A 12290-nucleotide genomic window follows, 5' to 3' on the forward strand; every position below is an offset into this window, starting at 1 on the left:
TCAAACTGTATAATCGAATGAAAACAGCACTGGCACACAAAGCCAGTTATCCTGAATTTAATGTAAGAATATAATATGAAAACAGCTAGTTTGCTACTCAGATAGAGCTGCAACGATTAGCCAATCGATCAATCAGTGCATGACCAGAAAGTTAATCTGCAGCTTTTTTTTATAATCAACTTCAGTCACTTTTTGAGCATAAAAAGACAAAAAATCTATTTGGTTTAAGCTTCTTAAATGTGATGCTTTGCTGCTTTTCTTTGCTATATATGATAATAATTTGCATGTATTTGCTTTTTGGACTGATTGTCGGACAAAACAAGGAATTCTAAGATTTTTCATTAATTCCCGACATTTTAAAGACAAAACAATTAATTGAGAAAATAATCAGCAGATAGTTGATAGTGAAACGTATGATCAGCTGCAGCCCTAGACTGAGAGGAGGAACAGTGGCACAGTATATGGGCCTGGGCCACGTTGTCCCCATGCTAACTAAAGCCAGTGTAAAGACAGGCTCAGACGGTGTCACTGTGTGTCTGGTACCAGCAGCCACTCGGGAGATAACAATTGACAGCCCAGAAACACGGCCCTGTAAGGTTCATTATCTCGATGTTTGTGTTGTTTTATCCCTCCTGGCAATAATGAGAAGGAGGAAGGAGCTCGGCTTTACCTAATGAGGAGACGGGATCCATCGTGAAAAAAAAAAATGCATAAACACTCGGTCAATGTATGTTTCTTGCCGAGTGGCCGCGTTCTTTCAAGGGTATAGGCTTATTAATAACCACTGAGCCAGAACTAACTAAATACTGCTCCAGCCTGACAGTCACAGAAACTGATGGCTTAAGATAGACTGCAATAATGGAGTGTCAATTACGCTGCTGTTCATTAGCTATTAGATTCACTCCTAATTATGCAGATTCTGCCACCAGATTGACATGATTGCAAGTTGCCGTGACAAGACGAGGCCCTGAAAGTATTGATTCACGCCACTTTGAGATATGACAGACCTTGGTATAATGGTGGGAAATAATCTCTCTTCGTGCACCGATAAGCGACTCTTGGTTCTGATATAGTCCAAAATATGTTTGGGGGATGAGGGAGGATATTACAGCACTTAGTTATAAATTAGAATCTCGTTTTTAATAACCAACTTGATAGTGCTACAAATTCGTCATGTCAGCCAGAAATCCCACACAGTTTTAGAGGATGCTTAAAAAAAATCCTACGTCAGTAATTTTGTCACAACTTTCATTGTGACTTTTCAGCACATTTGTTAATATAATCTGCAGGGAATCTTGTAGTTGCATTCACTCTCTAAAGCAGCACAGATTATGGATTAAAAACACGCCGCCTTGGGGTAATCTTATCAGCGTCAGCCCACATTTAGGCGCAGTGGCTGCGGCGAGCGCGGCTGTTGGCCTCCCCTCTGCTGCTGGGGAAGCCGATCTGGCTCCGGGAGCAGCAGGCAGCCCAGGGCTCTGATAACCCTCTCTGGAGCCTTGTGGCTGACAGGCGGCTCGCACTGCAGGCTGACACGGTTATGCTTTAACAGCAGATGAAGCCGGGGGCTGATAGGAGAGGACGGTCCCCTCTGTGCCGGGGGCTGACCCCTCCCATTATATGTGACAGAGCTGAGACAGACACGCTGAGAGATGAAACACTGCTCTTTAATTTCAAGCTTCTCCTGTTTCACAACTGAAGGCCTCTCCTTCTGTCGCTTTCCTTTTTTTTTCTCTCTCACCTCAGTGGAGAGATTGTGGAAGGGCAGCCATGGTGAAGAAACCTTTTCATACTTAAATAAAGTCCTGTTAAATCTTAAAGGGGCGAGCTTTGCCTGTCAAAGTGTCACATAATAGAGCTATACGATATATCTATATTGAACTTAAAGGCCCAGAAATCATCCTTTTACTATTAGGAACAGGGAAGAACCCTGTTAAACAGACAATTTCCTGCCAAACTTGGACTAGTTTTGGGTTAAAGTGAGCAGGCTTCAGTTTGAAAAAAAGTGATGTCATATTTTTCCTTGTACCAATCAGAACTCAGCAATATTTGAGTGAGTTTTTGAGTATTAAACACTAAGGATTCTTTTTTTACTTCAAATTTATTTGATGTAATTGAGAAAAAACTTATCTTAATGTAGCTACAGCTGATAGAGCCTAAGATATAATTCATGAAAGTCTGATAGGAGCTTTAAAGTGTGCTTCATTTGTGCAGGAGTTTGAGGTTGCATGTACGGCCGTCTCTGAGCAGCGCTAAAATCACCGCGCGGCTCGGCTCATAAAGCAATATTAGTGATGAATCCCAGCATGACTTACGGCTGCGATGCAGTTAAAGCTAATCCAAACATGCAGCCCCTCTTTGAATATTTCATTCACATGGAATTGAGCTCATTTAATCAAGAAGCCTCAGCATAAAGTCGAAATTCTGCAGAATTTTTTTTTTTAATGTGCGGTCGTTAGCTGCGTTAGTTAATACCTTTCACTATTTAGAGCTTCTAGTCATGCTCTTGGATACAGTATGTAGTCAGCAGGCAGAAAGTCCAAATGCCCTGTGTGGATGTGGGATGTGTGTGTTTGCTGCTGTGTGGATGTGTGCATGTTTGTTCCCTGAGGGTCTCATTTAATTCCGGCTGACCACTGGTGAAGAGGAGCCTATAGAGGACTCTTTTCCCTTCTTGTACTGTATGTGATTTTTTCTCCAGTCAAATCACCTCAGGGGACCATGTTGTCAATATGTCATCCCATGTACTCAAACATGGCAGAACTTTGAGCTCGTTTGTGATGTTGTGAAGCTGCAGAAAATCCTCCTGTGGTCTTTCTCTGCAGATCAAAGTCCACTCTTGTGTTTCAACAGGACACTTCATGTTGGTGCGTGTGAATTGTTGCCTCCTTTCATCCCAGCAGCTGTATGTTGCTATGCGTGTGCTTTGTTTTGGCGCACACAAACCCGCCTGAGCCGTCTGTATGTGTGTGGGGGGGCTGTGCGAACATGTGTGTGAATGGTCTCTCACCTCTTGCCCTTAACCGTGCACGTGTGCACACGTTGACACCCTCTCACTTACTGCTCTATATGTGCCCACCCGGGCGGGATGGCCCTTCCTCTGTGTGTTCATCAAGCGGACACTCAATACCCCCAAGCCCCTGCACTGTATATGTATAAGCAGAGGGGAGCCCTGTTTCTATCTTTCACCATGGAGACCAGGCATGTCCTCATTCCTTCTTCGTTTTCTCTAAGCCGGCCCAGAGCCGTCTGTTTGCCAGCTGAGTGAGGGACATGGCTGCCTCAGAACAGGTGTCCAGTCCTCTCGACAAGCGGGTTGTACAACATCCTTTTCATCTCGGCAGTCTCACTGGCGTAGGTGCTCCTGAAAACATCACCAGGAAGAAAAAGAAACTATTGCTGGCGGATGTCAAGGGATGTATGCTGGTTGCTTTTATCCACGACATCTTTGATGTATGCTTCACGGAAGAAAGATTTAAAAAAAAGTAAAAATAAACCCACCTCTCGATATCTTAAAGGATAATGTCAGTTTATGACATCCTCTGGTCATATTTTTGTAGTTTTCAGCCTGATTATAACATTGTACTAATAAAAGCCGCTTAGGCACATGTTTATATCTGGCAAATTGTTTGTTGTCACATGATATAAATAAATCAGTATGCTCTCAGTTAGGGTCACACAGTAGTTTTATGTACATCTTGAATAGTTTGTGATAGGTGGCTTATGCTAAACTTGTGTTTGTATCAGATATTATTTGTTCTAGGGCTGCAACTAATGATTATTTTCATTATTGATTAATCTGGCAATTATTTTCTCAAGTAAACTAGTAATTTAGTCAATGAGATGTAGTTATGGAAACACAGAGTTTCCCAGAATCCACAATAATGTCTTCAAATGCCATGTTTTATCTGCTCAACAGTCCAAAATCTAAAGATAAGTTTCTTTTACGGTTATATATGACGAAGAAAAACAGCACATTCTCACTTTTGAGAGGCTGGAACCAGCAAATTTCATACATTTTTTTGTTAAAAAATGATTGTCAAAATTTTCTTTCAATCAACTAATCAATTTATCAGTTCAGCTCTAGTTCTTTCTGAACATTAGAATACAGGACATGCGATATATATTTTAGTTTTTTATTGCAGACAATAATCTGTAGTGTGTGTCAGTACGAAAGTTCCAGAAAAAGATCTCGTGTCAGTTTCACGACACGTCAGTTTTACATTCACTTATCCTGATGATGCTACAATCAAAAGTTTAATTTTTGTTTTTTTGTTTTCCACCTCCTGGACTTATGAGTTCACTGGATTAATTCACAAGAAAGTCGGATATAATTAAATTGAACGCAAATCAAAGACAATAACAGCATACTCTGGGTCTTGGACTTGTGTGTTGTAAAATGGCCATAACAGTACTTTTTTTTAATGATTGACCTCAGTAGCTTCATTGATTTTTGTAAATATCTGCTTTCTCTGGATTTGATGCAGCAACATGTTTCAAACAAGTTGGGAATGGAGCAACTAAAGACTGGGAAAGTTGTGGAACGCTCCAAAAACACCTGTTTGGAACATTCCACAGGTAAACAGGTTGATTGGTAACATGTGATAGCATCATGATTGTGTATGAAAGGAGCATCCTGGAAAGGCGCAGTGGTTCACAAGCAAGGATGGAGCGAGGTTCACCACTGAACACATCATTGTATAAAGGATGTTACTACATGGGCTCATGATTGCGTTCTGTTTTTACTTATGTTTTGCTTGTAATTGCTGAGATCTGAGAGCAGGTTTTTAAAAAAACATTGTATTTTTTAGAAGACCATTCTACAGTCATGCTAGCGACTCTGAGAGGCTGCCATGCTAACATCAGCATGCTAACACGCTCACAATGACAATGCTAGTTTTAACCATCTTAGTTTAGCAAGTTAGCATGCAGTAACAGCATTTCAACATGTGTTAATTAGCATTGAGCACAAAGTATGGCTGAAGCAGATGAGAATGTCATATGCCAGAGGATCACATGATCACCAAAGCGATTACGATCCATCATGAGAGAAATGTAAATGTCTTATTTATTCAGTAGTTTCATGGATTGCAATGAACTGTAATTCTCCTGTAATAGGCCCATTGGTTAAACCCAGTTGCTATTTTTAATTGGTCAGCAGCAGACTCAAACTTGCCTTTTATGGCCATTTGTTTTTGTGTCAGTCATTTGCTTTCACAATGTCATGCTTAATTCAGTGTATATAAAGATGAATACAAGCAGTGACTCGTAACAAGGAGCCCCTGCATGCTGGACTCAGTCAGGCAGAGCAGGACCAAGGTTACACAGTCAGTGGCGGCGGAGCAGGACAGTGGACGGGCTCTCCGCCTCTCTCTCCCCCCAGGTTCGACTGTATTTTGGCAGCCCGGCGCTGCAGTCTGCACTTTGCTAATTCCCTGTTCTGAGTTACCAGGTCTAATTTAGAACAGAGGAGCTCTGTTCATCCGGGAACGCTGCTGCTTGGGATTCTGGAAATGAGGAGTTCAGAGGCTCACCGCCCTCACACAGACACAGAGCACATGCCTTGTTATCAGCCCACGGAGCAGCACATAATGATCTCTCCAACCATTAGCTCCTAATGCAATAAAGTGCTAACATTTTAGCCATGCCCTTCAGTGCCTAAACATAATGAAGTTAGCCCACGGGTTGCACAAATGTGCTCTGTGATAACACATGTGTTCAGGATGCATCGATCAAGCTTAAAATCATGATTACTTGGCCTCATATCTGTAGCTGACAGCGAGCAAAAATGTTCTATTTTTTTTTGTTTATCTCCAGTCAACCCCCCAGGGGCTTTGTTTGATATTTATGGAAATTGTATGGAGATGAGCTTCTAACTGATAGTTTTGTAAGTCAATCCAATGAGCATCTCACTCAAAAAAGCAGCTGAAGTTTAATTTGGTGCGATTTAATCCAGTAAAATGACACTTTGCTCCACTTACTACCACATTTTGGCGAGTTGGCACGTCAGACTGTGCCGCTGCCATGGAGGGAATGTTAAACCCGTGCAGGCAGTCAAGCTCTATGACATCCTAAGAAGGATGCGTGTGAGCATTTGAACGTGTCTTTGCAAGCATCCGGTGCATAAATAAATCAGCGAAGCAGCGATGGCCTTGTGCACTAAGCAAAAGCAATAAACCTGCCTACAACTCTCTCAGGAACTGAATCTCATCTAAAATAACACCCATTTATTAAACATGATCTCCTCACATAGCTCACCAGATCTACAGACAGCATGCAGATGAATAAAAAACACTCACAAGCGTATGTCAGGCGGTGTCAGTAGGATTGCAGCAGTAGGCTGGTGTGCAGTGGCTCTGTAGGCTGGTTGGAATGCACTTGGCAGACAAACAAGTGGCCTTGATGAGTGAAAAAGGAGAGGGCAGTTTGTTACTGTGTTGTTACTGAATATGAGTGGCTGACATGAGCCACGGTGATGAAGGATTCCACTGTCAGGTGTGGTTTTTCCTCAGATATCAGAAAAGCATTGTTAAAATTGAACACATTTTATTATGGGCTTGAGAGTCGAGCTGATTCGACTAATTGAGTCAGAAAGCTGAAATTAATCAGCAACCGCTTTGATGATTCATTCATTATTTACATGATTTTTAGCCACACTGATGCATGTCACTAGAGGTGGTAATGTTGGTCAGTTGTCTGGTCCACTGTAGTCTGGACTGAAATATTTCAGCATTTACTTAATGGATTAGCATTTTGTGTGGACATTCAACCCTTGGTGATCCCCTGACCTTCCCTGTAGCACCATCATGAGGTTGACTTTTTTCTTTTTTTAGTGAAATATCTCAGCAGCAATCGGATGGATTTCGATGAGATTTGGTAAAAATACTCATGGTCCCCAGAGGATGCATCCTAATCACTTCCCCTGTCAAAGTTATCTATGGTCTGTTTATATTTCCCAAGTTATGTATTTGAATATCAATGGCTGACTGAGTAACCCAAATAATGTACCTGCAAACATCAGCCTGCTAGCATTGCTATTGAGGTTAGCATTTTTCAGCTCAAAGTTAAGTTCAGTCAGTTTTATTCACAGTATATCAAAGATCACAAATTTGCCTCAAGGGGCTTCCCAGTACGACACCCTCCATCCTTAGCCCCTTGGTTCGTATGAGGAAAGACTCCCCAACAAAGCCCAAAGTACAATACGAGAGACGCGGCATTGTTAAAATATGGAGATACTGTCGTTCATTTTTAGACGGTCTCACCTAGAAGGCGTTCATGGAAAGTGAAAGTCGCTTCTTAGTTTCTCACCCCAGCACAGCTGGCCAATCGCTGCATGAAATGGGTGTGCATGTCAGATTGTCGGTTTCGGAAAGCTACAGAAATGGTCGGACAGCCCACCCTGATCCCGGTGTCGGAAAGGTGGGGGGTGGTGGATTTACGAAGCCATTCGACCATCCAGCAAGCAGCTCTGACAGAGTACGGCTGGCAGCTTTAGCCTCGTTTAAGTAAAAATGACAAACGCTCTCCAGATCCAGCCCCTCCAATGAGGGGATTTACTGCTTTCCTTTGATCACTGTGACAGTAAACTGAATGTGTTTGGGTTGTGGACTGTTGCTTGAACAAAACAAGGCATTTGAATGCAACCCCTTAGGTTTCTAGGATACTGTGATCATCATTTTTGACTTTATATTTAAACAGATAATAGGAAAATAATTTTTATTTGCAGCCCTAATTAAAAGCATTTGTAAGCATTTGTCGTGTGCTCTGGCGATTCTGTCTCTGCCTTTAAGTTCTGCTAATCACACAGCGTGTAGCTATATTTATGTATCACACAGCCTGTTTATCTATCTGCTTTCCCTGTCCACACTGACAAATGTAAGCAAATATAAATCAAGAGGAAACATGAATAATTCCATGAACTAATTACATCATGCTGAGACGGCGAGCAGCCAGGTGACTCACACATTAATCATCATACCGTTTGTCACATTACTGACATGCACACAGCCGCTGCCACATTGTCATTCTGGGATCAGCGCAGATGCTTCTCATTTGCTATCTGTGCATAAATTCTGCTCCATCTCCCCATAACAGAGATTTTTTTTCTTCTACTTCTTCTCTCCGACCAACTGTGATGGAGTAGATAAAACCAGGTCCCCGCAGAAACTCAGAGCATTTTCAGTTTAATGAAAACTGTTTCGAATTGAATTTGATTAACTTTGCATGAATCTCATGCCACCCTCATCTAATATGAAATTTCCATTTTTTATTTATTTTTTATTTTTTATTTTTTTGCATCCAATTTCAACATTCACTCAGCTCACTGCGAGAGAAACTGCTCGTCGGATAATGAAGATGGCGTGTTAGTCATCAATGGCCACCCACAGTCCATTAGGGCCCCGGAGCTCACAGTGCTGACACTGCTGGTGCTCCTGGTCAATATCCTGCAAACACAACGGTCTTCATTATGACTTTGTTTTGAGTCAACATCAATATCACATCGACTCAAACTAATGAAGAAGTTCCTCACAGAGAGACTTGATTTGATGGTATGAATGTGTTTGATTTAGGCTCGGATTTGTCCTCAGTTCATCTGAATGTCTTTGATCTCTGGGAATTATCATTTAGTCAACAGTGCAATTAGATACCGTACGAGCATGCGGTTTCCCAGAAATGAGCGGCCATTAGTTTTAATAGTGGCACATAACGTTCGGTGAACAGTGCCGCTTCCTTTGACGTAATTAACAAATGCCTTTGAACTTCGCTCACTCTTTTTCTCCCTCAGAGCAGCACTGACGGACGCCGGAGAGCCAGAGAGCGAGCGCTGGCCTTCGTTTGACTGTGTGACCAGCGAATGAGCCTTGTTCATGCGTCTCCCTGCGTGCCACTCCCACATCACCATGAACTGTGAGCAGGACTTTGGAGACGGGGGCTTGGGAGTGACCCTCACACTACGACTGCTCATGCACGGAAAGGTACGAGCCTCCCGCTCACGTTGTTTATGAACGAATGAACCTTCGACGTAAGATTAACAGCCTCGTAAATTAAACACGATAAATTCACACAATTATTAAATAAGAAAATGTTACATAGAGATTATACATTTTTCTGCTTTTTGAAATTGTATTTAGTGTTTGTAATTACCTTTATCTTGTTGTATTTCAGGAGGTTGGCAGCATCATAGGAAAGGTGAGACTTGCTATTTTTATTCTAATACACAAAATACTGCATATAGATAAAGGTATTAATCATAAAAAACAGAATAACATTCCTTTATCAGATGGGGTCAATGTGTTGAGATGCTATGCCTGTGTCAAATCTTCTGTAAATCTATACTTATCATCCATTGTTCTAAGCCAAACATCTTATTGATGTGGGTGATTGTTGTGGATTCATAACAAGCCTTTGTAAAATCCTTTTCCTCAAAGCCCTCTAACAATCAATCCTTGTTTTGGATATCCCCTTCCTAAATGTAACCGCCTTAAACCGACCCTCTTAAGACCTCGCCACCACCCCCACCACCCATAATGCAACACGGTGATCCATCAAACGAAAACATTAGTGCACTGACTGGAAGCCTCCTGCTGAAACTGAGCTCCACAGACATATTACTGTTGGCCCCTTGTGGGCACTTTTGCTGTCTGTTAGGAGGGGCCTGGCTGCTCTGTGTTGCTTCAGTAGCTCTCACAATCGCACCTCGCAATACAACACCTACAAAAGACATCAAAAGAAGAAAGAACAGGGACAAAAAAAATGAATTCAGAAAATAGAGAGTGCTGCAGGATGTCACAATGGATGCTACAGAAATCAAAATATCAGAAAATAGAGAATGAACAGAAAGGGAGAGAAATTGAGAGATGAGCTTGGCACATACTGTGCAGCTCGACAGAGAGAGAGGCACTTGATCTGCAGTACTTGGGCTAATAACTCGCCACTCCACCCTCCAAGCCTTTTTTCCCTTCCCATCTCTTTGGCAAACCTCTCATCTCTTTCTCATCAATAGAAGACCGGCACCAGAGTCACGATGGACCACATATAATAACAATTTTTCCCAGAATATAACATGTATTAGCCCGGTGTGTGTAAGGTGGTGCTATTTATGATGCTCTTGTAAGGGAGCGTTCATCAGTGGACGCATGAAGGTGTGAGCAGAGGTGTGACAGGTCGGATGGACTTAAGCCAAAACGAAATTGGAGGGGGCAGGAGAAGAAGCAATCTAAAAACCAGCAGAGGATGTGCTGCAGCGTGACAAGTCTGACAAAAATGTTCTTGTCCCTGGCGGGAGGTCTTCACACACACTGCATATACAGCCATTACAGCAGGTGTACGTCCCCTTCAGACGCACAGATTTATTTGATAGCTCTTTCAGACAGCGGTGCAAAGGACACCACCGCGATGCACTGCACTATGAAACTCGAGCTGAAATTCGTTCTGCTGAATTCCAATCAGACTTTCGTGGTTTGAAACGGAAGGTTTCACTTAGAGGTCGGGTACGCTGTGATGTAAGTACTTTTCAAACCGAAGCACATTTGATTCTGTTTAAAGCTGTCCTTCATCTTCTCTTTTCCAGAAAGGAGAGACGGTGAAACGAATACGAGAAGAGGTCAGTGCCCGTGATTCAGAGCGTTAACTGTTCGTCATCTGCATTACTCTTACAATGATTCACTTCCTGCTTAGCCAGTCACAGGAGTGGAGAGTGACTCAGTACTTTTGGTCAAGTATTGTTCTTAAGCACAGTTTTGAGGTACTTGTACTTCACTTGAGTATTTCCATTTTGTGCTGCTTTATTCTTCCACTCCTTCCACTACTTTCTACTCAGCTGCATTTGTTTGGTAGCCTTAGTTACAAGAGTAGTTTCTTTTAGGATGAAGATTTTACACAATAGATAATATAACAAGCCTTTGAAATGAAACGTATTATTAAACACTGTGGTTTTCAAACATTTTGGCTTATAATATCTTAGAAAAAGCTGTGTAGTCTGGGTCACGTTTCAGATTTCTGTGAGTTTAGAGGAAAATTCGTAAAAACACATGTGTGTATTAGAACCCCTCGGATATATTCAGTAGTTTGAACTAGCTCCACCTCCAGCAGCTAGAACAGTTACACACTGTTTACACATCGGTTGTTATTCAGATGGCACATTATTCTGAAACTCCATTAGTCTGGGAGGACCCACCCAGTGTCCCTCTGATTGGCTAGTGTTTGTTGTTTGGTTAGGGTTAGGGGCAGGTGGTTGGTTACATGGTTAGGGTTAGAAAAGATCAGTCAATCAGAGGCAGCACAGGGGACGGAGGCATTCGTGGAATACAGGTGGGAAAAAAACAGTGGCATGGCACCATTGATCATACATACTGTATGTTAGTGAGTGACTGCCGTGTCAGCATGTCATACAGAACAACCACATCTGCCCACAAGTTGGTTCATGTCAAGAGAAAACAGTTTACCCTCAGAAGGCCTCTAATAGTGCTCATGCTTTCTGCATGTATTAATAATAAGGCTCAGTTATCTCCCTGTTTGTGAGCTTTGAGTCTGAAAAGCATACAGAGCAGGTACATTGTCCAAACTGCCCTTTGGGCGATAAAGGCACCTTTTCAATTTAAATCCACTCTCTCCATCATTCACTACCCCTCCTGTAGCTGCTCTCTCACCAAATCCCTTTTCTTTCTCCTTCCCCGCTTAAAACAACTTCCTTTTTCCCATCTTGCCCCTTCATTCACTCTTGCAAATCTCAAGGGTGCAGCCAAACTCATGCCGCTTGGTTAACTCTTTGTGTTAAAAACTAATTAGGCTGACACTGCTGCGATATATTTGATTCTTTCTCTGGCTGCTGAGGTTTTATGTTGTACTTTATGAGGCAGAAGGATAAACAGAGGAATAGTGAGGTCATGGAACAATGCAGCCCTGCAAAGCGGCTGGATGAACCACTCACCCATGGTAGTCATCCATCCATCCATCCATCCAACCAGCCAGCCGGTTATGGCTTTTGTTACTTCCCAAATGTATGAGCCTCGTCCTGTCAGTCACTCCCCAGGCATTACAGCCACAGTGGGAGCATGACTCACTGGAGTGACTGGAGAAAATATCCCAGAGGTTACAGTACTGTCCTGTCTGGCTCATGTGACTCTGAGAAATACAAGGACACAAAATGTTAGGAGGGCAGGAGATAGATCGTCTGAGGGCGAAGCCCAGAGGAGAAACTCTGTAAGACTGTCAGTCTGAGAAACAGAGATGTGCTGCACAGCTTTTAGTGCCACCTCCTCTACATCGTGTCACTTGAACCTCCTGCCAGT

General features: G+C 42.5%; 1 protein-coding gene across 1 annotated transcript in view; it reads left to right on the forward strand.

The window, feature by feature from the left end:
* The window catches only part of LOC121612562 (poly(rC)-binding protein 4-like), a 34952-nt gene that overhangs the window by 3668 nt on the left and 18994 nt on the right, over positions 1–12290 (forward strand). The window contains exons 2-4 of the mRNA XM_041945532.1: positions 8786–8975; positions 9166–9189; positions 10571–10603. Of these exons, the coding sequence (XP_041801466.1) occupies positions 8868–8975; positions 9166–9189; positions 10571–10603 (165 nt within the window). The 5' untranslated portion in view covers positions 8786–8867. The remainder of the gene's footprint in view (positions 1–8785; positions 8976–9165; positions 9190–10570; positions 10604–12290) is intronic.

Source organism: Chelmon rostratus, chromosome 10 (assembly GCF_017976325.1).
Source record: "Chelmon rostratus isolate fCheRos1 chromosome 10, fCheRos1.pri, whole genome shotgun sequence".
Taxonomy (NCBI): Eukaryota; Metazoa; Chordata; class Actinopteri; order Chaetodontiformes; family Chaetodontidae; genus Chelmon; species Chelmon rostratus.